At 38.6% G+C, this 27,820-nt stretch overlaps 1 protein-coding gene across 1 annotated transcript in view; it reads left to right on the top strand.

Annotated features, from left to right (window-relative positions):
• Positions 1-27,820, top strand: part of UNC79 (unc-79 homolog, NALCN channel complex subunit) — a 538,284-nt gene that overhangs the window by 270,665 nt on the left and 239,799 nt on the right. The window contains exons 24-29 of the mRNA XM_053710079.1: positions 3,576-3,757; positions 5,537-5,738; positions 7,915-8,094; positions 8,232-8,297; positions 10,696-10,982; positions 25,383-25,565. Coding sequence (XP_053566054.1) covers positions 3,576-3,757; positions 5,537-5,738; positions 7,915-8,094; positions 8,232-8,297; positions 10,696-10,982; positions 25,383-25,565 — 1,100 coding nt within the window. The remainder of the gene's footprint in view (positions 1-3,575; positions 3,758-5,536; positions 5,739-7,914; positions 8,095-8,231; positions 8,298-10,695; positions 10,983-25,382; positions 25,566-27,820) is intronic.

Here is a 27,820-nt window from a genome sequence, read left to right as displayed (position 1 = left end):
ATTAAAGCTGTCCCAACAAGCTCACAAAGGTGGAAGCTCAGGCTCAACTAAATCTATTACCGCCGAGATGAGTAACTGCAACCCTATGGATGCTGCAACCTCATTGTCGCAACTCAAATTCACTCCTCACAGGGTGGGAGGGCAGGAGAAAATTCTTGAGCAGATGAAACAGGAAAAAGAGGCTGAACTTCTATGCCCCAGCCTTATAAAAATTAAATTTTAGCCCTGCCCCTCACACCACAACAAAGTTACCATATACCACAGTCATTCTAGACTCAAGGGTGTTAACCCTTAAATACATGTCAGACCCACTAGGGTCCTGCACTGGCATAATGAAAGTAGAAGTAAAAATCACAATTAAAGTGCAGATTTATTAAAGGGACATGAAGCCCATTTTTTTCTATCATGATTCATATAGTGCAAACATATTTAAACAATTTTTCAATTTACTTCTATTATCAAGTTGGCTTAATTATATTGGTATCCTTTGTTGAAGGAGCAGCAATGCACTACTGGAAGCTAGCTAAAAACATTGAGTGAACCAATGACAACAATCATATATGTGCAGCCACCAATCATCAGCTAGCTCCCTGTATTGTGTTGCTGTTCCCGAGTCTAGGTAGGCTTTACAAAAAGAACACCAAGAGAAAGTAGTTTAAAATTGTACGCTCTTGGAATCATGAAAGTTAATTTTTTTACTTTACTGTCCCTTTAATAATGCAAATTCAAATTTTCAATAAAAGTATGCAGATTTTTTTTAAAATATATAGGCCCCTAGTTATCAAGCCGTCAACCTCAAATACGCTGGAATTCTGCAGCGTATTTGTGGCGAGGCTGATTCGCCTTAGTTATCAAGCCCTAGACACCGGCAAAAGTAGAATATAGTGACGTAAGCTTCAATCCGCCGGACTCAGTCCGACACAGATCGATTCTTACGTCACTACAGATGTTCCGCACTCAAGTTCGGCACAATCTGACTACTTTTGCTAGTTATCAAAAAACTAGCAGGTACGCTCGGCACTTTTCCGGCCCAGCGTACCTGGTTTTTCCCATAGGAATCAATGGGAGTCTGACCATAGCGAAAGTTCATGTTCGCTGCAGCCAGACATCCCATTGATTCCTATGGGAGATGTCTACACCTAACACCCTAACATGTACCCCGAGTCTAAACACCCCTAATCTGTCCCCCCTACACCGCTGCAACTAAATAAATGTATTACCCCCTAAACCGCCGCTCCCGGAGCCCACCGCCACTATAATAAACTGATTAACCTCTAAACCGCCGCTCCCGGACCCCGCCGCCACTATAATAAATATGTTAACCCCTAAACTGCCGCTCCTGGACCCTGCCGCCACCTACATAATACCTATTAACCCCTATCCTGCCCCCCCTATACCGTCGCCACCTATAATAAAGTTATTAACCCCTATCCTGTCGATCCCAGACCCCGCCGCAACTAAATAAATTGTTTAACCCCTAAACCGCCGCTCCCAGACCCCGCCACCACCTATATTAAATTTATTAACCTCTAATCTGCCCCCCCTACACCGTCGCCACCTATAATAAATTTTTTTAACCCCTATCCTGCCCCCCTACACCGCCGCCACTGTAATAAAATTATTAACCCCTAAACCTAAGTCTAACACTAACCCTAACATCCCCCTAACTTAAATATTAATTAAATAAATCTAAATAATATTTCTCTTATTAACTAAATTAATCCTATTTAAAACTAAATACTTACCTTTAAAATAAACCCTAATATAGCTACAATATAAATAATAATTATATTGTAGCTATCTTAGGATTTATTTTTATATTAAAGGCAACTTTCAATTTATTTTAACTAGGTACAATAGCTATTAAATAGTTATTAACTATTTAATAGCTACCTAGTTAAAATAAAGAGAAATTTACCTGTAAAATAAAAACTAACCTAAGTTACAATTACACCTAACACTACGCTATACTTTAATAAATTATTCCTATTTAAAACTAAATACTTACCTGTAAAATAAACCCTAAGATAGCTACAATGTAATTAATAATTACATTGTAGCTATTTTAGGATTTATATTTATTTTACAGGTAACTTTGTATTTATTTTAACTAGGTAGAATAGTTATTAAATAGTTATTAACTATTTAATAACTACCTAGCTAAAAGAAATACAAAATTACCTGTAAAATAAATCCTAACCTAAGTTACAATTAAACCTAACACTACACTATCATTAAATGAATTAAATAAATTAGCTACAAATAACTACAATTAAATTCAATTAAATAAACTAACTAAAGTACAAAAAATAAAAAAAGCTAAGTTACAAAAAAATAAAAAAAATAAGTTACAAACATTTCAAAAATATTACAACAATTTTAAGCTACTTACACCTAATCAAAGCCCCCTAATAAAATAACAAAGCCCCCCAAAAAAATTCCCTACCCTATTCTACATTAAAAAGTTACCAGCTCTATTACCTTACCAGCCCTTAAAAGGGCCTTTTGCGGTCATGCCCCAAAGAAAACAGCTCTATAGGTGGCGGCGGTATAGGGGGAGCAGGATATGGGTTACTAGGTATAATGTAGGTGGCGGCGGTGTCCGGGAGCGGCGGTTTAGGGGTTAATACATTTATAAAAGTTGCGGCGGGGTCTAGGATCGGCGGTTTAGGGGTTAATAACTTTATTGAGTTGCGGGGGGCTCCGGGGGCACCGGTATAAGGGGAAGAACAGTGTAGATAGTGTGGGTGCTTAGTGACAGGCTAGCAATAAAGCTGTCAAAAAGCCGAAAAGCAGCGAGATCGGATGAGTGATAACTATCACAGTCCGCTGCTCATCGCCCCGTACTTGGTGCGCAGCTTTTTGACAGATTTATTGATAACTTTGGTGAAATTTTTCAGGTTCGCGGTGGCGATGGTAGGCGAGCTTAGGCGGGCATATTGGGCCGGCGAAGGCAGGTAAAGTAGACGCGTTGATAACTAGAGGCCATACTGTCTAAAATACAATTCATTTACAATGTTGTTTTAAAATACTAATTATACTGAAAAGTACAAAACTCAAAGAGTTCTTTATATTTCTGTTTTAAAATGAGTCTTGCAGCCTTTGGGGCCCATTTATCAAGCTCTGGATAGAGCTTGAGGGCCCGTGTTTCTGGCCGATTGTGAGCTGCTGGTGCAATGATGAATACAGAGAGCGTATTGCTCTCAGCATTCAGCGAGGTGTGTCGGACCTGATCCACGCTGTCTTTGTTAAATAGGGCCCTTTGAGTGTTTGAACTTGGACGTTCTGAAGTTTTCTAACAGGTCGCACTGTATTCTCTAAGCATTTGACCCCTATGGGAGGCAGCTTGTCACTTATTGGAACTTTCAGGTTTAGCCTTTTTTTTTTGAGAGTTGAGGGAGTTCTGCACATGCGAGGGTGCGCATGCTATTTCACTACATGCCAGTAAATTTTAGAGAATTGGACCCTTGTATGTATCTATACTCTTCTTTAGTTCTGTACATTGAGGAGTTGTAGTATATAAAACAAAAATATTTTAGCTGTACATGTCCAATCTTATTTATTTTATGTTACAGTGGAGAAGGTAGCTGTTTTGTGTAGATTCCTGGACATTCACTCAGTAACAAAGAACCACCTGCTAAAATACTCCTTGGCTCACGCATTCTGCTGCTTTCTGACTGCAGTGGAAGATGTCAACCCAGCAGTTGCCACAAGAGCTGGACTTCTGCTAGACACCATCAAGAGACCAGCATTGCAGGTGAGACCTGAGTCAGGGCACTTTAGATATATAGTTCTTTAATTGCCATAACGGTCATCGAAAATTAGGCAAAAGTAGTTGTTTATTGAGACATTAAAACATTTAAGGCCAGATTACTAGTTGTGAGCTAATAATAGCGTGGATTGACATATGCAATATCACTGGACCTCGCTAACATTATTGTGCATATTGATATTACAAGTCCATGGTAAATACCATTTACCAGAGAATGGTTAGCACGGCCGACATCACTCTAGTGCAACTTATACTTTCAATGGACATTGTGACTTCACTAAATAGAGCTCATATTACAAGTTGAGTTATAAATTGATTTCAAGCGCAAGCCAAAACTGTGCTAGAATATTTAGCGCAACTTGAGACCTGAATTAAAGTGTAAAAGTTAAAAAAAGTTTGACAAAACACATCAAAAACATTTTAAAATAAAGTACTAAACTCATATTATTATTTTTTAATTAAAAAATATTATTTTGATATGGTTACAAATGTTTTAAACGGATATTGTATATGGTAAGGTGTTTGACTGGAAAGGGCTCCAATATATGTATGAATATGTGGATATATATATGTCTATTTATATGCTTATACATGCACACATACATACATATAAATACACATAAACACGTATATAACCATGCAAACAAGTAAATAAGAGTGCAAAACCTATAGAGCCAAAATGAATAACCAAAATTAGGATCTGTATAGAGTGCAATAAAAAATTAGCGTGCTACTTGTAATCTGGCCCTTAATGGGATATAGTTTAATTTTGAGGTAATGTAAAGTTTGTAATTAATAAAATGTTTATATTTTATTTCCAAATGTTTTACTGTGGTTTAGAAAAGAGTTGTTTATATTTTGTTGATATCACTCACCCCTGCTTTTGATAGATCTTTCTCTGTGCTTGAGTAAAATGTTTCAGTCACTATTCAGTAAATTTAGGTTCCACTCAAATTATTAAGAGAGAAGAGTTAGTGCCAGTAGTATATAAGGTAATTAACTTAAAAACCTCAGACTCTTTTCAAGTTCTCAAGGCAGGGCATGAGGGGCACCCGTCCAGGGACTTGCACCCTCATTAGGGGAAAGAGAAGCGGCAATGTACATCCTGTACTTCGTTTAGGAAGAAGTGTTTCTGGTATTAGGAGGTGTAATATACAGTGTTATTCTTTATAGAGGTGGCACTGAATGTGGGACAGGGGTGGAACATACATGAAGGAGGACATAGAGGAGGAGGGACAAAAGGGGGCCGTGCTGAAGGGCCCCACAAATTTGTCTTGCTGAGGCCCTTGCCTAAGGGAAGTCTTGATTGACTGTTAACCTCTTTGCTTCCAAAGAGTAATGAATAGAATTTGTATAACATTCTGGCAGAATCTACGTCCCGCAAGCCATACTTGGCATAAGTGTGAGTATAATGTAATGGAGCCAACCCAACGATTAGTTGCCGGTTTAAAGAATTATTTAAGGATTAATACCATTATTATATATTATTATTATATATAATATCTATAATACTAGACAGGTAGATACAGCAAGATCAATCAATGCTGTAAAAAATAAAAAAGGTATCAAACAAGTATTGAATGCTTTTTATTACATGTGAATATTCAAAAGTCACATTCAGACATTCATATGCTACAATCAATATAGGAGAAATTGCAGCTATGTGTTGTATGGATCATAAATAGGTATCAGCACCAAGTATTGTGATATTGCACATCTGTAGTTTGTATACTGACTAATGATGCCCTATGTGCTTTCCTGCAGGGCCTGTGCCTTTGTCTTGACTTCCAGTTTGACACTGTTGTGAAGGACAGACCAACCATTCTCAGCAAGCTTCTACTGCTTCACTTTCTAAAGCAGGACATTCCAGCTCTAAGCTGGGAGTTCTTTGTAAATAGGTTTGATACCCTTTCCCTGGAAGCTCAGCTTCACCTAGACTGCAACAAGGAGTTTCCATTTCCTACAAGTAAGTGCTCAAGAGGATTCACTCGTTGTTAAATGTTTTTTTTTCCAGTGCAGCTTTCAATTTACTCCCAAGCACCAATTCTAATTGTATAACTAGAACAAATTTGGAACAAATCCAAAAGAACGATTGCCTACACGTTAGTTGGTTTATTTACAGAGAGAAAATTGATCTTTATACTGAATAAAAAAAATGTTGCTCAAAATGGTTAAAAAGCAGTGTTGGGTTCCACTCTCAGCACCTCTAATAAACTCATATGAAATACCATCCCATCAATTAAAAAAACAAACACAAATACTGAGTTAACAAAGACTCATAAATAAGTAAACGAACATAATATGTTCTAAGAATATCATATACATAATACATCTGTTCATAAAATCATAGCGTACTGGGACTTTTGGGTTTTGTCGTTATCTAGCTAACCGGTCTACAGCTATCACTCCAAACTCCACTTCCAAGCTCAAGTGCTGACAAATCTTCATAGTAAAAAGCTAGTTATCATGATAAATATACAATTCTTTATCCTCAACATGTAAAATTATAGTATTACATATTTTGGCCTCTTATTATAAAAAAACATTAAATCTTGACTTTGTCTTACAAACACACATGCATACACACAGACTCACATACATGCACACACATGTACAGACAGATACACTACAATACATATATACATACTACACTATAATACACATACTACACACACCGCTACACACACACACATGCACACACACACACATTACATTAAAAACTCATACTCACTACACACACATACATAAACACACACATACTGTATATGTACAATAACATTTACACATACACAGAAATAAAAGCACCCAAACATACACACAGACTCACATACATGCACACACACATGTACAGACAGATACACTACACTACATATATACATACTACACTATAATACACATACTACACACACAGCTACACACACACATGCATGCACACACACATTACACTAAAAACTCATACTCACTACACACACATACATAAACACACACATACACACATACTGTATATGTACAATAACATTTACACATACACAGAAATACAAGCACCCAAACATACACACAGACTCACATACATGCACACACACATGTACAGACAGATACACTACACTACATATATACATACTACACTATAATACACATACTACACACACAGCTACACACACACATACATCCACACACACATTACTCTAAAAACTCATACTCACTACACACACATACATAAACACACATGCATACACACAGACTCACATACATGCACACACATGTACAGACAGATACACTACATATATACATACTACACTATAATACACATACTACACACACAGCTACACACACACATGCATGCACACACACATTACACTAAAAACTCATACTCACTATACACACATACATAAACACACACATACACACATACTGTATATGTACAATAACATTTACACATACACAGAAATACAAGCACCCAAATATACACACAGACTCACATACATGCACACACACATGTACAAATAAACATACAACATACACACACACATAAACACGCACATACAGAATGATATCAACTATGTTTTAACGTTATTTCAATCCATTAGAAGAGACACATCTGGAGATTTGGAATTAGTAAAACTGATCAAATTTCACATACTATATAATGACAAAATTTGAACACACAAAAAATAGAATAAGAAACAGGTTTTTCAAGGAGGTTTTCAAAGCAGAATTGAATCATGACTAATCAACCCAATACTGATGATGACTACCTGTGTTTCCAGGTTTTTAACCTAACAATTAATAACAATTTGTGATATGTGTAATTTCATAAGAGTTTTCATAATAATAATTGTTTTATTTATATATATATGTATATGTTTTGTATTATATACTGTAATTATAATTAACATTTTTTTTAAAAGCCCAAACACTTAAAAATCTTTGAAAAGCTGACTGAAAAGTGTTTTGTGATGGATTGAAATTCAAATTGTCCACATTGATAAATAATACACACCAAATCAGTGTGAGATTGTTTGTATGGAAATCCTACATTTTATTATTATATATTATAATGATTTTTACTTTTTTATTTACTGCAATCTTATTAAAGAAAAAAAGAAAAAATGACAATCTTAATTTTTATTTTGGAATTATAGCAATCACAGCTGTAAGAACGAATGTAGCCAATCTCAGTGACGCAGCCATGTGGAAGATCAAAAGAGCGAGATTTGCCCGTAACCGGCAAAAGAGTGTGCGTTCCTTACGTGACAGCGTCAAAGGACCAGGGGAATCAAAGAGAGCTCTCTCGCTGCCAGAAACCCTCAGTACTAAAATCCGTTAAGTAACTTAATATCTTATCTTTTTAAAGCAATATTTGTTTTTTCCATCTTGCCTATTATTATTACATTTATCAGTTTTCTATAAAATTTTTACACTTTCGCTTTTAATTCTAATGTTGTTGGTTTATCTTTAGCGGTGAGATTGACCAGACATGAACAATCTGCACCTGCACTTGGAATAACAGCAGAGCAAACACAAGGTATGTTTCAGCAAAACAGAAATTAGAAGTGCTATGTAAAATGGTTTGGTACCTGAAAGATAAGACCAACTCCTACAGATCTAATAATGAACTGGGACAAGCCTTACAGGGTAGTAACATCAATTTTTATTTTATGACAAACAAAACATTTTCATATATTTTAAAATATCCTTGTTCTGATACAATAAAAAAGAAAAGAAATACTTCTAATTCCCGTTACATTTGACATTGGTTGCACTGAATGTTGCACAAATTCTATATTGTTGGTTGAGCTACTTTTTCTTGTCACGGTGCGTAAGCTTATGCTCAGGAGCGTGTATCTGGATTTCGTAAAGTATGCAAAAATGTCTGTAGAAATGTTATACATTGTTGCAGACACTGCTATCATAGACTGAAAAGACACATGCACATTCATGAACTCCTATGAATCTTCCTAAGTTTAATCTTCAACAAAGGATACCAAGAGAATGAAGCAAAATTGAAAACAGAAATAAATTGAAAAGTTGTTTTTTTTTTTTTTTTAAATTGTATGTTGTATCTAAACTATGAAGTTTTACATTTGACCTTACTGGCCCTTTGGACATGATAAAACATTTTTACCTGATGAAAGGTATAGCTGTTTTAATTGATTTTAAAACTAACAGGAAGTGATTGTGTTCAACTCATTCTCTAGGACATATTTCTCACAGGCTCATTACCAGACAGTAACTTCTGACAAGCATTAAAGGGACACTGAACCCAATTTTTTTTCTTTCGTAATTCAGATAGAGCATGCAATTTTAAACAACTTTCTAATTTACTCCTATTATCATTTTTTCTTCGTTCTCTTGCTATCTTTATTTGAAAAAGAAGACATCTAAGCTTTTTTTCTTGGTTCAGACTCTGGACAGCACTTTTTTATTGGTGGATGAATTTATCCACCAATCAGCAAGGACAACCCAGGTTGTTCACCAAAAATGGTCCGGCATGTAAACTTACATTCTTGCATTTCAAATAAAGATACCAAGAGAATAAAGAAAATTTGATAATAGGAGGAAATTAGAAGGTTGCTTAAAATTTCATGCTCTATCTGAATCACAAAAGAAAAAAAAAATGGGTTCAGTGTCCCTTTAAGCTTCTGACATGCATCAAAACTAAAACATTTTTTTTCTGCACAGTATCATACAAAAAGCTGTAATAGACAGATTTTATATTTCCTAGCAAAGAAAAATTACTTTAGTCCTATTAAGGAAAATGCTTACTTTAAATTGATAGTATTCTCACAGAGATAAACGTAAGTATGATATCGCCTTTCATAAACTCACTGTAGTTGCCTATTGCAAAACTGGTTCTTAAGTACAGTTTAATTACTCTCCTCACTATAAGCATAACAATGTATCTTCTTGTAGTGTTTATCAGTTTGGGCACATTAGAAGCAAATTTTCTAAATTTAAAGGGACATTAAACACTAAATAAATGTAGATAGAATCATGCATTCAATTAAAAGATTAGTCTGAGAATAACATGTAGATGTTTCATTAGTTGTTAAACATTAAAAATGTTAAAGTTTTAGTGTCTATAAAACAATGGGAGCTGCCATGTTGTAACTTAGGTTACCTTCTCTGCTGTAGCCAATTAAGGACAGTTATAAATAGGTAATTAGAGTGTGCAGCCAATGGCTGTGTGGAATATAACAGTGTTATGTACTTCCATTTCTAACAGGAACTGAAAAGTTTATAATTTCAGAATGGGATTACAAGAAAAATGGAAAAATTAAATAATACAAGTATATTGTAGAGGTTTTTTTACATATACAATTTATCATTTTATATTACCATCTCAAAGTGTTTAATGTCCCTTCAAATCAGGAAAATAAAGTTTATGCAAGAAATTCATTAAACTTTGGTGAAAGTGGCTAGTTGTTAAAGGGATATCAAATCCTTTTTTTAATGATGCAGACAGAGCATGCAATTTTATCAACTTTCTAATTTACTCCTATTATAAATTTTTCTTCATTCTCTTGCTATCTTTATTTGAGAACGCAGGAATGTAAAGAATAGGAGCTGAACCATTTTTGGTTCAGCACCTGGGTAGCGCTTGCTGATTGGTGGCTACATTCTCACTGACGCATTCAACAATTATTTTATTCTAGTGATGCCGTGACTAAACTCACAGTGATTAATGAGATGTGCAGGTCTTATCTATAAAGGTGTCTAGGTAAATTAAAAATGCATGTTACATTTGTGACATTCCTGAGATATTTACTACTAAAAGGCAGTGCAAGATGAAATTCACAGTAGTGCTGTGGGTTTCAGATTGGTCATCAAGCCTTGGGTATCATTTTTCATGCTTACTTCTAACTCTAGGCCAATGTATTACATCTGATTAAGATAACTATATGCAAATTTTAAAATTATAGGTCAGCATTCACCAGAAAATGATAACATCATAAAGGACCCACTGCCTGAAGATGCCGGTATTGACCACCAAACTGTGCACCAGTTAATTACAGTACTGATGAAGTTTATGGCAAAAGATAAAAGCAGCGCTGAAGCTGACATCAGCAGTGCCAAAGCTTTCAACACAGTAAAACGTCATCTGTACGTGCTCCTTGGGTTCGACCAGCAAGAAGGATGCTTCATGATTGCGCCACAAAAAATGCGAACGTCTACTTGCTTCAATGCATTCATTGCAGGAATTGCTCAGGTGTGTGCATCTGGGGTATCTTGTGAGAGCTCACACATAACATTTTAACTCCAGACAAAAAATTCAACATTGTTTTCTCTACATGAGACAGTAAAGTGTAAACAATCAATATTTAATTACCAGGACTTATTCAAGTACTTAAAGTTTATAGTCAGACAGTCTGAGACTGCTGTCAGTGGTGTTGATAAATGGTTACTAATTCCTTCTTTCTGTATACAGACACTAAAAAAAAAAGGTTCTCTGATTCCTATATAAATATGCACTGAAATTTCAACATTTATCACATTGACACCAAAATGCTACTGTGGTGGTAGAACTGTGCCACCCATTTCTAGTTTTATAGCAGTGTCAACATTCTCACATGTCGACGATAGGATGGGCGAATGTTTTGCAACATTCGAAAATTGAAACGAATTTCAACACATTAGTTTGTTTGTTTCGAATTTTGAAGGTTTGAACAACATTCTGAAATTCGCTTTAATGTAATAGTATTTAGAATGCTTTCTTTAAATTTAATATTCTAATTATGCAATATTCCAAATAGAAACATTCAAATTGATATATTTGTATCTATTATATATCAATGTAATACATTTCCTACCACATGAACTATTGAACTTCTGAATAGTATTTATTAAATCAAATGTTACATTCAAAATTTCGAATATGGATATTCGATTTCAGTATAAACATTCAAAAACGAAAGTAACATTCGATTACCGAATTTTAATGGATTTCATTCTTATCAACATCTGATTGTCCATAACAAATGTCCACATGACTATTCATTCTACCAAACAAATTACATGTTCAGCACATTTGCCCATCCCTAATACTGACATTCCAAAAGTAGCTACATCTACTGCACCAGAGAAGGACTCATTAGCTCAGTTTTTAACCCTTTGAGTGCTAATGACGGCTCTGAGCTGTCACAGAGTTTCCCAATCTGGTGATGACGGCTCAGAGCCGTCACTAGCACTCTCCCACCTTGAGGGAGATCTGGGGGCTCCCACCCACTCCTACCCCGGCAATCATGCCTGTAGATTGACAGGTATCGCCGGGGCTTCCCTTTTTGCGTGGTGATGTCACGCACAATAACGTGATGACGTCACCGCGCAACTTTATTTATACTTAACAAGGTTAAGTATAGGAGCAGGTGGCATGCTGCTTAGAAGCCTGTATTTTAGGCATCTAAACAGCTAAAAAAAAACAAGACCCACCATTGGAAAGGTATTCGCCTAACCTTTCCAACAGTGTAAGTCTTGGGGGTCTGAGAAAAATAAAAAATAAAAATTGTTCCAAAAAATAATTTTTTTTAAAAAAAAACATTACAAAAATCTTAGCACCCAGGTGGGAAAGTGCTTAGCACTCAAAGGGTTAAAGGGACATGAAACCCAAAAATTTTCTTTCATGATTCTTATAGAGCATACAATTTTAAACAACTTTCCAATTTACTTCTATTCTCTAATTTGCTTCATTCTCTTGGTATCCTTTGCTGAAAAGCATATCTAGATAAGCTCAGAAGCTTGGCTAGCTGCTGATTGGTGGCTGAACTTGTGTTCCCATTTTCATTGGCTTACAAATGTGTTCAGCAAGCTTCCAGGATTGCATTGCTGCTTCATCAATAAAAGATACCAAGAGAATACAGCGAAATTGACAACATAAGTAAATTGGAAAGTTGTTTAAAAATGTATAATCTATCTGATTCATGAAAGAATTTTTTTTATGTCCCTTTAACTCTGTCCTCTTTGAACTCTTACCATATATCCTTGTTGCACTATGTTGTTTTGATTCATTATCTCACTGTTCATAATTTCTGTGGAACCAACAGACAGCATTTCAGAGAAAGGTTCATAATTAACCCCTTGCCTGCCAACTATGGTGGTGCATGGACTCATTGGGAGGAAAGGTGTTAATTATAAGCTTTTTCTTCTAGGTTCTTTGTCCACAACCCGGAGAAGATGGGGCAGCAGTAGGGGCAGATTTGGCAGATATTGGCTTGTAAAATGTCAACATTGTATTCAACTTGAAATTACAAGTGGCATTTTGATGTTCCTATAGTAAAAATCTCAATTACATTTTGCTTTGTGTAGTAAACACTCCTATTCTTCTTGTGCTGGAGTTATATTTTGCATTATATTTTACATAGTTCATAAGTAAATTTATCCCTCCCAATATAAATGTAAATTATCCCATAACCTTCTATTTTATACGCTCTTGACATCTCTAGATAAAATTATATATATATATATATATATATATATATATATATACATATATATATATATATATATACATATATATATATATATATATATATATATATATATATATATATATATATATATATATATATATATATATATACATACTGACAACATCAAGGGGCTTGTTTCCAGCGAGCCTTCAGGCAGCCCTATCTAGCATATCTATGTATTCCACATATAAAAAATCTTTTGTATATATTTTTTCACAACCTACACCTGAATCTTTTATATTTGAATCTTTAATGACTTTTTTTGTGTGTATGTGTGTCTGTTTCAAGCTGCAGCTGGAAGAATACTTTTTATTTAAATTACATACATTTAGATTCTACATTAACTTAAAAATGGCCAATGATGTAACTATCATTGGCCTTAATGCCTGGGCTCTCAAGAACTGTTTAATAAAATGGGAAAATGTAATTACTTTTTACACGGTGTAAAATATAATATATATTGTGACAACCAGGGTTAACCAACCCTGCCCCAATCACTTGTTTGGCACAGAAAGGGTTAACAGACACTTTCTACTTTCACTAATCTGTCACAGTCCAGCCACTCCAGGCAAGCCTGTGGCTTAGTTTAGTGGGTGCAAGGGTTAACAACACTTTCTAGTCTGTCCTAGACAAAAAAACTTAATAATTGAATGATTTATTATGCAAAAAATTAGCACAATATATTATTAAAAAAAATGTTAACAAATAGAAATATACACAAGCAAACAGTTTTAAAATAAAAAGGAGAAATAACAGAAAACCTTATTTCTCTTACAAGGTGTATCCAGTCCACGGATTCATCCTTACTTGTGGGATATTCTCATTCCCTACAGGAAGTGGCAAAGAGAACACACAGCAGAGCTGTCCATATAGCTCCCCCTCTGGCTCCGCCCCCAGTCATTCTTTTTGCCGCTCTAACAAGTAGCATCTCCACAGGAGGGTAAAGTTAATGTGGTGTTAGATTTGTAGTTTTTTATATCTTCAATCAAAAGTTTGTTATTATTAAATAGTGCCGGTTTGTACTATTTACTCTGTAGCAGAAAGTGATGAAGAATTCTGCTGAGATGAAAATGATTTTAGCATGTTGTAACTAAAATCCACTGCTGTTCCCACACAGGACTGGGGAGTACCAGAAAACTTCTGTTGGGGGTAACAGTTTGCAGACTTAACTGCTACAAGGTATGTTCAGTCATCTTTTTCTAGTCAAGACTTAGTAATGCTAGAAGACTGACAAGAGTCCCCATGTGGGGAAGGTAAGCCATATTCTGAGACTCAGTATAGAAAGAAGGCTTATTTAACAGGGCTAAATGACTGGTGGACACTGTTAAAGGGCAATCAATTATTTTATAGTAAAATTATAATCATTGTACAAGTTTTTTTTTTTTTAATTCTATTTTATTGAGGACAAGAGACATTGTACAAATACAATTAGATCATTACGTCCAAGATAGCATTTTCATGAGTAAATAAACACTTGTACAAGTAAATATAGGTTGATACAAAGTACAAAAATGCCATATATCAATCTCTCAGGTCCTTTTTCTGGCTTTTCAGTTATTCTCTATCAAGTTTTATTTAGTATTAACCTACAATAACTTTCCCTTTCCCACCCCCCCTTAAACTCAAACTTAACCCACCAACACTTAAACTCAACACTCATGTGATGTCAATTCCATCATCCTAGAAGATAGCTGCTTTAATTTATACTTTGCGGTCTGGAAGAAGAGAAAAAAAAAAAAAAACCCCACATCCACACACACCAGAGGGTCCAAAAGGGTCAGGGGAAGGGGGGAAGCAGGCGAGAACAGGGGTCAGAGGGCGGCTTCATCGTCCTAAATAGTGATACTCTCTCTCCCCTCCACCCCCCCGTGTCTGTTGTAAGAATGTCCACTCTCCTCTCAGAGAGGCTGTCAACAAGTATTCAGTATGCGCAAATGGGAGTAACAATTGTTTTTGTGAGTCCACGGTTAGGGTTTCAATATATTTTCGCCATTTAGTAATGAAGTGCCTAAGTCTTCTGTCAGTGTCCATCTTAGTGTCTAATTGTTCAGTAAGTAATTTCTTGTGCAGTTTGTGTTTAAATGCATTAAAGGTGGGAGCAGCACTCTCGGTCCAGACCCCCAGTACAACCTTTCTGGCAATCAAAATCATAGTAGTGAGTATTGAGGCGTGTCTAGTGTCTTGTTCCTCCCAATCCAAGAAGCAAATTTGCTCCACCTCTATCTTGACCCTGATCTTAATGACCCTTGTGATCCAGAAGGCTATTCTACCCCAGAACTGCTTAACTCGTGGGCAGGTGTAGAAGTAATGAAGAAAGTCCGGGTCACTAATCCCGCATTTACTGCACTCATTTACCACCCCATGGTTCCATTTAGGTAGTCTACGTGGAATAATGTAATCCTTATGCAGCATTCTTATCTGGGACTCTCTCAGCGTCATAGACAGCGTTGCTCTTTTAACATTTTCTATACTGCGCTGGATTATCTCTAAAAGATCTTCCCTCTCTAAGTGGCCTCTCCATTTATTTTTTAGTAGGGTTAAGTGTTTAGATTCAACATGGCTCAGCAGTGTTTTGTAAATCCCCGAGATAGAAAAACTTCCAAGCTTAAAAGCAGATACTGACACGCTAAATACGTGCGGCTCCCAGAATTGTGGGTCCTCTCTAATTAGCTGGTCAACATAATGTCTCATCTGGAGATAGGCATAGAAGTGGGCCCGTGGTAGTCCAAATTGAGTTTGTAACTCCCCAAAGGACTTGACGCATTTCCTAGAGATGTCTAAAGCATCTCCCACCGAACATAAGCCTTTGGTTTCCCAGCTGGTAAACGGTGAAGTATCAATCCCAGGGGGGAAACAGATATTGTTTCGCAGTGGGATTAATCTGGGGGATACGTGATGTCGGCCAGAGTGTCCAAGGGCCAGCCGCCATTCCCGCAGCACATCCTTATAAAGAAAGCTATCCTTGACCACCGCCGGGAGGCTATTAAGTGGGGTGTAGGGGAATGAGGGATCAAATCCCCTCAGTGCATTTCTCTCCAGTTCAAATGTGTAAAAGTGCTCTGTTTTTAATTGCCAATCCAGCATGAGACGGCTGAGTGTTGCCCAGTTATATAACTTCAGGTTGGGGAGACCCAGGCCACCAGAAGAGGGTCGCGCATACAATTTCATGAGAGCTATTCTAGATCTGCCCCCCTTCCATAAGAACTTAGATAGGGCCTTTGAGTAGATCGCCAGGTCTTTTCTAGTAATCAGAAAAGGTAGCATCAAGAGAGGATACAGGATCCGTGGTAGGATAACCATTTTTACCAAGTTGATTCGTCCTGTGAGGGAAACCGGTAAGTTTCTCCACCCCTTCAAGGTTTGAGCCAGGTCACGACACACTTGTGTGATATTATTATGGTACAAGGTTTGCCTACTAGTGGACAATTGAATGCCCAGATAAGTCAGGGTGTCCCCGGCCTCCTGAAACGGATATGAGCATGACTGCGCCTTACGCTTCCGAAGCCACAAGATTTCCGACTTTGTTTTGTTTATCTTATAGCCTGAGAAGGACCCGAAGGCCTCAATTGTCGCCAGAATTTTTGGGATATGTTTTGCTGGGTGTTCCACAAACAGGAGCATGTCATCCGCATATAGTGCCATTTGCATCCTCTCCTCTCCCATCCTCATACCCATGTAGACCTTACGCAGCTTAACAGCCAGTGGCTCTAAGGCTAGATTAAAAAGAAGGGGGGATAAAGGACACCCTTGACGGGTGCCCCTTTGTAGAGTGATACGCGGAGAGAACAACCCATTAGCCATGATGGTGATCCATGGGGCCTTGTAAATATTGCTAATATATTGGAGAAAGGATCCCGAGAAGCCAAAGCGTTGCAGTACATCCTGCAAGTGGCTCCACTCCACCCTGTCGAAGGCCTTCTCCACATCCAAGGATAGCAGGAAGGCCTCCGGTTGATCTATCGCTTCCGGAAGTTCCGGTCTCTTCTCGTAGTGTGCTATGGTATGTAATACCCTTCGCACATTAGTCACAGACGTTCTGCGGCACATAAATCCGGTTTGGTCCGGGTGAATAATGTCAGTCAGGATCACTTTTAGTCTGTCGGCCAAAATCTTCATCAAGATCTTGTAATCCGAATTAAGTAGGGAGATGGGGCGATAAGATTCAGGGAGACCAGGGTCTTTCCCCGACTTCGGAATCAACGACACATGTGCCATTGTAAATGTTTGAGAGGGAGGTGCCAACTCCTTGTAATACAAGTTGTATAACTTCGTTAGAGTCGGTGTGATCTGGGTCTTCAATAATTTGAAGAACTCAGCCGGGAGGCCATCAGGGCCCGCCGCTTTCCCGTTGGACATAGAGGAGATGGATTTTAGAATCTCCTCAGGGGAGATGGATGAGTTGAGGGCCGCCACTTGTTCCTCTCTGAGTTGCGGAAGATCAAGATCTTTCCACAAGGATGCTATGACCTCGTGTGGTGGCTTCTTTTGGCTAGCATATAGGGTGGCATAATAATCCGCCAAAGCCGCCACTATAGACTCTGGGGTTTTATGTGTCTTGTTGCGGTAAGTAATCGCCGCAATAGGCTTACGAGCAGTCTTCTTATTTACCAGTGAGGCCAGTAGTCTACCAGATCTGTCTCCCTCTCTGTAATACTTAGCCTGGGTTCTAAGGAGTTGTGTGACCGCTTGGTGGCCCATTGTACAAGTTTTTATCACTTTTTGAGTGTTATTTGGGGTTTTATTCCACATGGCAGAATTTTAGACACCTATTTAGGGTTTTGAAGGCCCCACAACTCCGGAGTGGAAGGGGCCTAAATTTCGCGCCTCAGTTGCGCACTTCATATTGCAGAGAGCTTCATGCAGCTTCACGTGGAGGGTCCTAAAACTTCTTGAGGACTTCGTAGAGGCTTATTTCTCATCAAACTAATTCCCAGGGGCAAGGTAGGGCCGCAGAAGATTGCTGTGGCATGGTGCTGTAGTTTGATAACCGGTTGTCAGCTTTAGGTTGCTCCGGTTCGGGCATTAAGGGGTTAATTGGCTTGATATTTGCTGTGCAATCATTACAAAGCATTAAGATAGTGTGGTGAAATTTTCAGACAGATTGGATCATTTTTGAACATTTAGTAAAAAAAGTGTGCGCTTTTATTATTTAAAGGCACAGTACCGTTTTTTCTCAAATTGTATTTTTCAGTCTTTGAGTGCTGTCTAAGTCTGTTTAACATGTCTGAGCCTACAGATAGACGTTGCTCTATGTGTTTAGTAGCCATGGTGGAACCCCCTTTACATTTGTGTTTTAAGTGTGCTAATGTATCTATGCATTTTAAAGATAACGTTGTTTCACTTAAAAATGTAGCCCAAGATGATTCTTTAACAGAAGGTAACGAGGATAGCCCACCTTCCTCTCCCCATGTGTCGACACCAGTCACGCCCACGCAAGCGATGCCTAGTACCTCTAGCGCATTGGTCCCCATTACTTTACAACAACTAGCAGCAGTCATGGATAATTCCCTTGCGGCATTTTTATCCAAACTGCCAGTTTTTCCTAAAAAGCGCGGTTTTAAGAACAGAGTATGAGCAATCAGAAGCTTTGGAAGGTTTATCTGTTGTACCCTCGCAAAACTCTGAATTGACGGTGAGGGATGTGCTGTCCGAGGGAGACATTTCTGATACAGGAAAGGTTTCTCAGCGGGCAGAATCAGATTCCTTAGCGTTTAAATTTAAGCTGGAACACCTCCGCATACTGCTTAAAGAGGTATTAGCTACGCTGGATGATTGTGACCCCATGGTGGTCCCAGAGAAATTGTGTAAAATGGACAGATTCCTAGAAGTCCCGGTATACACTGATGCGTTCCCGATCCCCAAGAGGGTGGCGGATATTGTGGATAGGGAGTGGGAAAGACCAGGTGTACCCTTTGTTCCCCCCCAATCTTTAAGAAAATGTTCCCTATAACTGATCCCAGGCGGGACGCATGGCAGACGATCCCTAAGGTAGAGGGGGCAATTTCAACACTTGCCAAGCGCACAACCATACCAATTGAAGACAGTTGTGCTTTCAAAGATCCTATAGATAAAAAATTGTAAGGTTTACTAAAGAAAATATTTGTTCAACAAGGTTTCCTTCTACAACCTATTACTGCAGCGGCTTTCTGGTTTGAGGCACTGGAGGAGTCGCTCCAGACAGAGACCTCATATGACGAAATTATGGATAGAATTAAGGCTCTAAAGCTGGCTAATTCTTTTATAACAGATGCCGCTTTGCAATTAGCTAAGTTGGCGGCGAAAAATTCTAGTTTTGCCATCATGGCGCACAGAGCACTCTGGCTGAAATCATGGTCGGCCAATGTGTCGTCTAAAACTAAGTTACTGAATATTCCTTTCAAGGGAAAGACCCTTTTCGGGCCAGAGTTGAAAGAGATTATTTCGGATATCACTGGGGGAAAGGGCCATGCCCTCCCGCAAGATAGGCCTTTTAAGGCTAAAAACAAGGCTAATTTTCGTTCCTTTCGCAACTTCAAGAGCGGTCCTGCTTCAACCTCTGCAACCGCAAAGCAAGAGGGTAACTCTTCACAGCCCAAGGCAACCTGGAAGCCTTTGCAGGGCTGGAACAAGGGTAAACAGGCCAAGAAGCCTGCAGCTGCTACTAAGACAGCAAGAAGGGGTAGCCCCCGATCCGGGACCGGATCTAGTAGGGGGCAGACTCTCTCTCTTTGCTCAGGCTTCGGCAAGAGATGTTCCCGATCCCTGGGCATTAGAGATAGTTGCTCAGGGATATTTTCTAGAATTCAAGGACTCTCCTCCAAGGGGAAGGTTCCACATTTCTCGTCTGTCTACCAGACAAAGAAAGAGGCGTTTTACGCTGTGTAGAAGATCTAATCAAGCTGGGAGTGATATGTCCAGTTCCAATTACAGAACAAGGACTGGGTTTTTGCTCAAACCTGTTTGTGGTTCCAAAAAAGGAAGGAACTTTCAGACCAATCCTGGATCTAAAAATTCTAAACAAATTCCTCAGAGTTCCATCTTTCAAGATGGAGACCATTCGTACAATCTTACCGATGATCCAGGAAGGTCAATATATGACTACCGTGGATCTAAAGGATGCGTACCTGCATATTCCTATCCACAAAGATCACCACCAGTTCCTAAGGTTCGCTTTTCTGTACAAGCATTACCAGTTCGTGGCCCTTCCCTTCGGGTTGGCCACCGCTCCAAGAATTTTCACAAAGGTGCTAGGGTCCCTTCTAGCGGTACTAAGACTGCGGGGCATTGCAGTAGCACCCTATCTGAACGACATCTTAATTCAGGCGTCGTCTTTTCCCAGAGCCAAGTCTCATACGGATATTGTTCTGGCCTTTCTAAGGTCTCATGGGTGGAAGGTGAACACCGAAAAAAGTTCTCTGTGCCCACTCACAAGGGTTCCCTTCCTGGGAACATTAATAGACTCGGTAGAAATGAAAATATTTCTGACAGAGGTCAGAAAGTTAAAGCTTCTAAACTCTTGCCGAGCTCTTCATTCCATTCCTCGGCCATCTGTAGCTCAGTGCATGGAGGTAATCGGATTAATGGTAGCAGCAATGGACGTAGTCCCATTTGCTCGAATTCATCTCAGGCCACTGCAATTGTGCATGCTCAAACAGTGGAATGGGGATTATGCAGATTTGTCTCCTCAAATTCAACTGGACCAGAAAACCAGAGATTCTCTTTTCTGGTGGTTGTCTCAGGATCACCTGTCTCAGAGAATGTGCTTCCGCAGACCGGAGTGGATCATCGTAACGACCGACGCCAGTCTGTTGGGCTGGGGCGCGGTCTGTGGCTCCCTGAAAGCTCAGGGCCTATGGTCTCGAGAAGAGTCTCTTCTTCCGATAAACATTTTGGAACTGAGAGCGATATTCAATACGCTCCAGGCTTGGCCTCAGCTAGCGGCGGCCAAGTTCATCAGGTTTCAGTCGGACAATATCACGACTGTAGCATACATCAATCATCAGGGAGGAACAAAGAGTTCCTTAGCGATGAAGGAAGTAACCAAGATAATCAGGTGGGCGGAGGATCACTCTTGCCACCTATTTGAAATTCACATCCCAGGAGTAGACAACTGGGAAGCGGATTTTCTAAGTCGTCAGACTTTTCACCCGGGGGAGTGGGAACTCCACCCGGAGATATTTGCTCAGCTGACTCAGCTTTGGGGCATTCCAGAGTTGGATCTGATGGCGTCCTGTCAGAACACCAAGCTTCCTCTTTACGGATCCAGGTCCAGGGACCCCAAGGCGGCATTGATAGATGCTCTAGTAGCGCCTTGATCCTTCAATCTGGCCTATGTCTTTCCACCGTTTCCCCTTCTCCCTCGGCTGGTAGCCAGAATCAAACAGGAGAAGGCCTCGGTAATTCTGATAGCGCCTGCGTGGCCACGCAGGACTTGGTATGCAGACCTAGTGGACATGTCATTTATCCCACCATGGACAATGAGGCAGGATCTTCTAATACAGGGTCCATTCAAGCACCCAAATCTAGTTTCTCTGCAGCTGACTGCTTGGAGATTGAACGCTTAATTTTATCCAAGCGTGGGTTCTCTGAATCAGTCATAGATACTCTGATCCAAGCTAGAAAACCTGTCACCAGGAAAATTTACCATAAGATATGGCGGAAGTATCTTTGTTGGTGTGAATCCAAAGGTTACTCGTGGAGTAAAGTTAGGATTCCAAGAATATTGTCTTTTCTCCAAGAGGGATTGGAGAAAGGTCTATCAGCTAGTTCCTTAAAGGGGCAGATATCCGCTCTGTCTATCCTTTCGCACAAGCATCTGACAGAAGTACCAGATGTTCAGGCGTTTGCACAGGCGTTAGTTAGAATCAAGCCTGTCTATAAACCTGTGGCTCCTCCATGGAGTCTAAATTTAGTTCTTTCAGTTCTTCAAGGGGTTCCGTTTGAAACTTTACATTCCATAGATATTAAGTTATTATCTTGGAAAGTTTTGTTTTTGGTAGCTATTTCTTCTGCTTGAAGAGTTTCAGAATTGTCTGCTTTGCAGTGTAATTCACCCTATCTGGTGTTCCATGCAGATAAGGTAGTTTTGCGTACCAAACCTGGTTTTCTTCCTAAAGTTGTTTCGAATAAGAACATTAACCAGGAAATCATTGTTCCTTCCCTGTGCCCTAATCCAGCTTCTTAGAAGGAACGGCTTTTGCACAATCTTGATGTGGTTCGTGCTTTGAAATTCTATTTACAAGCAACTAAGGATTTCAGACAAACATCATCTTTGTTTGTTGTCTATTCTGGTAAGAGGAGAGGGCAAAAAGCGACGGCTACCTCTCTTTCCTTCTGGTTGAAAAGCATCATCCGATGGGCTTATGAGACTGCTGGGCATCAGCCTCCTGAACGAATTACAGCTCATTCCACCAGAGCTGTGGCTTCCACTTGGGCCTTAAAGAATGAGGCTTCTGTTGAACAGATTTGTAAGGCAGCGACTTGGTCTTCACTGCATACTTTTGCCAAATTTTACAAATTCGATACTTTTGCTTCTTCGGAGACTATTTTTGGGAGAAAGGTTTTGCAAGCAGTGGTGCCTTCCGTTTAGGTTACCTGTCTTGTTCCCTCCCTTCATCCGTGTCCTAAAGCTTTGGTATTGGTATCCCACAAGTAAGGATGAATCTGTGGACTGGATACACCTTGTAAGAGAAAACAGAATTTATGCTTACCTGATAAATTACTTTCTCTTACGGTGTATCCAGTCCACGGCCCGCCCTGGCAATTAAGCCAGGTTAAAATTTTTCGTTTAAACTACAGTCACCACTGCACCCTATGGTTTCTCCTTTTTCTCCTAACCGTCGGTCGAATGACTGGGGGGCGGAGCCAGAGGGGGAGCTATATGGACAGCTCTGCTGTGTGTTCTCTTTGCCACTTCCTGTAGGGAATGAGAATATCCCACAAGTAAGGATGAATCCGTGGACTGGATACACCGTAAGAAAGTAATTTATCAGGTAAGCATAAATTCTGTTTCTTTCGTAGCTTAGGTATCTGCGCCGGGGAGATGACAGGAAAAAATGGTTACTCACTCTGTAGTGTACAGCCTCCCATGAAGAATGAACACAAAATCTTTATACTTGTTCCCATGATATCAAGATGCGTGACCCAACCTTCTTGCAGAGGGGCAAGAGAAAGATCCACCCCTCTCTTTTATGATGGGTCATAAAGTTTTGAGTCTTTGCCTTAAATTATAGAAAACCTCAACTTCTGATAGGCATATTCAGCTCATACAACTATGTAAGCAATTTTCCATTGACATCATGAGAATTAGTTTAGTACCAAATATGACATGGTTGTCATATTTCCCTCATCTAGTGTCATAACATGTTTAAATGCATGTCTGAAATTGTACTACTGTCCTCTTATTGACCTATTTGCTCTGGGGAGAGTGCACTGCTTATTGTCTCTTGAGCTGACACTTTTATTTTTCCTGATGCATACACAATAACATTTGATGAAGTGGAACTTAGAAACTATTTATTAGGGGTGCTGGCTGATCAAAGGAAAAACTCATTAACACAAAAACACAGCAACACAGTTCTTTAAAAAAAATAAAAATGTTTTTAGCACACAGGCTAAAGAAAATTAACTCCTAAGCGTCCAAATCATGAGGTATTCATGACATACTGTATATGTTTATATGAGTGTGTACGTATGTATTTATGTATTTATATGTGTATGTACGTATTTACAGACATATATACACATATAAACACATAAATACATATGTACACATATATAGACATATATATATATATATATATATATATATATATATATATACACACTGTATAAGGGCATTAGAGCCCTTTATAGTCAAGTAGATGCAAACATGTAAAAATATATTTATGCAATATTCATATGTGTTATACTGTGTATTTATTGTAAATATTTTACATTACAATGTTCTGCACATAGCAGAATATGTTTTATGTATTTATAAATATATACTTATATTGTACCAAAATACCATCAGATATATGTAGAAATATATATTTATGAATAAATAGAACATATTCTACTACGTGAAGAATTAATATTTTCATATCAGGGTAGCGCACTTGAGAATATGTGATCAGGTTTGCGTGCAAGTAAGGTGTTAGGGTTTTTTGTCCACTGTTTTTGCTCTATTGACTTATATGGGGGGATACGTTACGCGTGCAATATCCAAACTTTGGCTGTTGGGACGCATTGGGTTGGCACGTGAGCAAAAACTTTTTACTTTCAACTTGTAATACAAGTGCTACCTGATGCGGGCAAAAAGCTCACTTCTAGCGGAGTTAGCGTGCAAGCGGAAGCGTTAAATACCGCTCCACTTGTAATCTGCCCCTAAATGTTTACTGCAATTGGCTTAGGCTGAGAATATATTTATGTATTCATTTATTTTCATGAGAACTGGGTAACTGATTTTGCTTTTTCAGAAGTTACTCACCCCTGTCTGTCTCTGACAATTCTTCACTTTCTGTTACTTAAAAGAAAAAGTAATTTTAACTCTACCTAATATATGTAGTTCAAAATCAGTGACAGGAAACTTCCTGGGCTTTCTCAAGAGGACACGATGGGAACTGCATGCAGAAATCTGAAAGCCTCATTTAGTTCCTGAGTCATAATTTACCTATTTGTGGTCTACACATCAGCACAAGCATTGTCCTCTCCCTCTCCACTTTTACAATGGAGGCCTGATTGGTTGGATTTGGCTTTGTGATTATTTAATTAATTAAGCTCAACGACTTGGACAATTTGCTTTATGCCTTGCTCATATATGGTCCCCAGACTCTTTGGCATCTCATTTACTGAAAGAGAAGAGCTCAACAAGGCTCAGTATGTTCTATGGCAAGATACCACATGTGAGCAGACTCTTTTAGCCCATTTGTGCTTTTCACAGAGCAGAAGGGAGCATTTGTGAAGTATATCAGTTAGATCCTGCCTAAAAAGGATGGTCCACTCACTAATAAGACTACTGATGTACTGCAGGTGAGTCCTTTGTGAAAAGCACAATAAGGCTAAAAGAGGCTTCTCCCAGGCAGTGACTCTACATGTGCAGTTTTGTCTACATTATTCTATTAAAACATTTTTAAATATTTAGTACACAGCAGCACAAAATAAATAATGGCTTTTATTTACAGGTAATGGATTATAATATAAACCTGGGAAAGCATCTTCTGCCTCTTGTGGTACAAGTGCTGAAGTACTGTACATGCCCTCAGCTCAGGCATTATTTCCAGCATCCTCCACGCTGCTCATTGTGGTCCCTGAGGCCGCACATCAGACAGATGTGGCTAAAAGCTCTGCTTGTCATTCTATATAAGGTAAGGTTTGAACACACATATCTTATACTTTACAGTTATATAAATGAATAACTTAAAAGTGTTGTATAGTGTTATGTCTAGTTTTCAACATTATTAATGTTATTATTAATTATTAATATGGATAAATAATGTGGACTTTAAATATTTGCTAACTGTTTAGTTCAACATTTTGCATGAATAAAACAGTAAAATGCACCCTCTGTGTTAGTGAAAATGTGTGTGAATGGACTGAACTTTACCTCTAACACACCCCTGTTAAAGAGAATCAACATACAAAATACCCCCAAAAAAGTATGGTGTCCTACTCAAACAAAAGATATGTAAATATTCTACATATAAGGAATTTGTTAAAAAAATATCAGCATTAGTCTCTGTTTTTGTTTTCCTTGATCCCGCTGGCACACAACTGAATAACAAGAGATGGCATCTGCATACTGTTTAAACCAAATGCACAACATTCTGCTGAAGTGCCCCTTATTGGAATTTTGACTTAAAGGGACACTAAACCCAAAATTTTTCTTTCATGATTCATATAGAGCATGCAATTTTAAGCAACTTTCTAATTTACTCCTATTATCAAATTTTCTTCATTCTCTTAATATCTTTATTTGAAATGCAAGAATGTAAGTTTAGATGCCGGCCCATTTTTGGTGAATAACCTGGGTTATTCTTGCTGATTGGTGGATAAATTCATCCACCAATAAAAAAATGCTGTCCAAAGTTCTGAACCAAAAAAGAAGCTTAGATGCCTTCTTTTTCAAATAAAGATAGCAAGTGAACGAAGAAAAATTAATAATAGGAGTAAATTATAAAGTTCCTTAAAATTGCATGCTCTATCTGAATCACGAAAAAAAAAATTTGGGTTCAGTATCCCTTTAAAGGGACAGTCTACTTCAGAATTGTTATTGTTTAAAAAGATAGATAATCCCTTTATTACCCATTCCCCAGTTTTGCATAACCAACACAGTTATATTAATATACTTTCTTTTACAAGATATGACGAGTCCACGGATTTCATCCTTACTTATGGGATTACGCCTCCTGGTCAGCAGGAAGTGGCAAAGAGCACCACAGCAGAGCTGTATATATTGCTCCTCCCTTCCCTCCCACCCCAGTCATTCTCTTTGCCTGTGTTAGTAATAGGAAGAGGTAAAGTGAGGTGTTAGTTTAGATTCTTCAATCAAGAAGTTTTTTATTTTTTAAATGGTGCCAGTGAGTACTATTTTTCTAAGATCCTGCTGGTTCCCACAGAGCAGTTGAAGGTAGTGTAAAGAAACATCTTCAGTGTGGAGAACCGTGTCATGCTACAAGCAGCATTGAGGTATGTTCAGTCATTTGTTTCTGGGGAGACTAGATACATCAGAACAGGCTGACATTATTCCCTAACTGGGGAGGGGTAATCAGTATGCACTATATAAATGGAAATGGTGTACCTGGAATTCCCTTTTCTCTTGATTACTTATCAGTGTGTTTGTGCAGTGACTATGGTGTTTCACTTATGCATATACTGTGTGGGCTGACGCTGGGAGATGCGGTTTGCTTCTTAAGGGCTGTCATTATAACTGGCTTTGGTGAGAGCAATATTCAATGGTGTGTGTATAAGAGGGGCGTTTTTAGTGATTAAGTTGGGAAACCGACATGTTTTTTTCTTTCTATGCGGGTCTCAGTACGGCTCGAGTTACGCCCATGGTGGGCGGGGCCTAGTTTCGCGCGCTCAGCCGCGCAGTAATCATCCAGATCGGGAGCAAGGTCCTGGGCTCCGGTGGGGCCTAAGTCAGTTTGTACACATAGGGGTATGGAGAGACTTGGGAGCGCTGCTTAAGGAGGATCAGTGTGATCTGGGGGCAGGTAGGCGCCGCAGCAGGGCTGTGGCGAGGTGCAGGTGCCTGGAGTGTGATAAAAATTTGTATATAGCATAACTAAACAAACGGAGCAGTATTGATAGGTTAATTTAGGCACATAAGGGCACTATTTATTGCTGCAAACGTTGTTTTACTGCTAGCAGAAAAATTGTTGCGCTTTTATTATTTAAAGGTGCAGTACACTTTTTGGTTCAAATATTTGACTATATGATTTGACCTCAGAGTTAAATATATCAAGTAAAGAACGACTATTATTGCTATTGCTAGTCTGTTTAACAAGTCTGAACTTCAGGAAAGTACTTGTTCTATGTGTTTAGATGCCAATGTGGAACCCCCTCTTACTTTTTGTCCCTCATGTACTGAAAGGGCCTTACAATGTAAAGAACAGATTTT

The sequence above is a fragment of the Bombina bombina genome, chromosome 1, assembly GCF_027579735.1.
Source record: "Bombina bombina isolate aBomBom1 chromosome 1, aBomBom1.pri, whole genome shotgun sequence".
In the NCBI taxonomy this organism is placed as follows: Eukaryota; Metazoa; Chordata; class Amphibia; order Anura; family Bombinatoridae; genus Bombina; species Bombina bombina.
The sequence above is the reverse complement of the archived record's forward strand: the minus strand, read 5'-3'. Positions and strand labels throughout refer to the sequence as shown.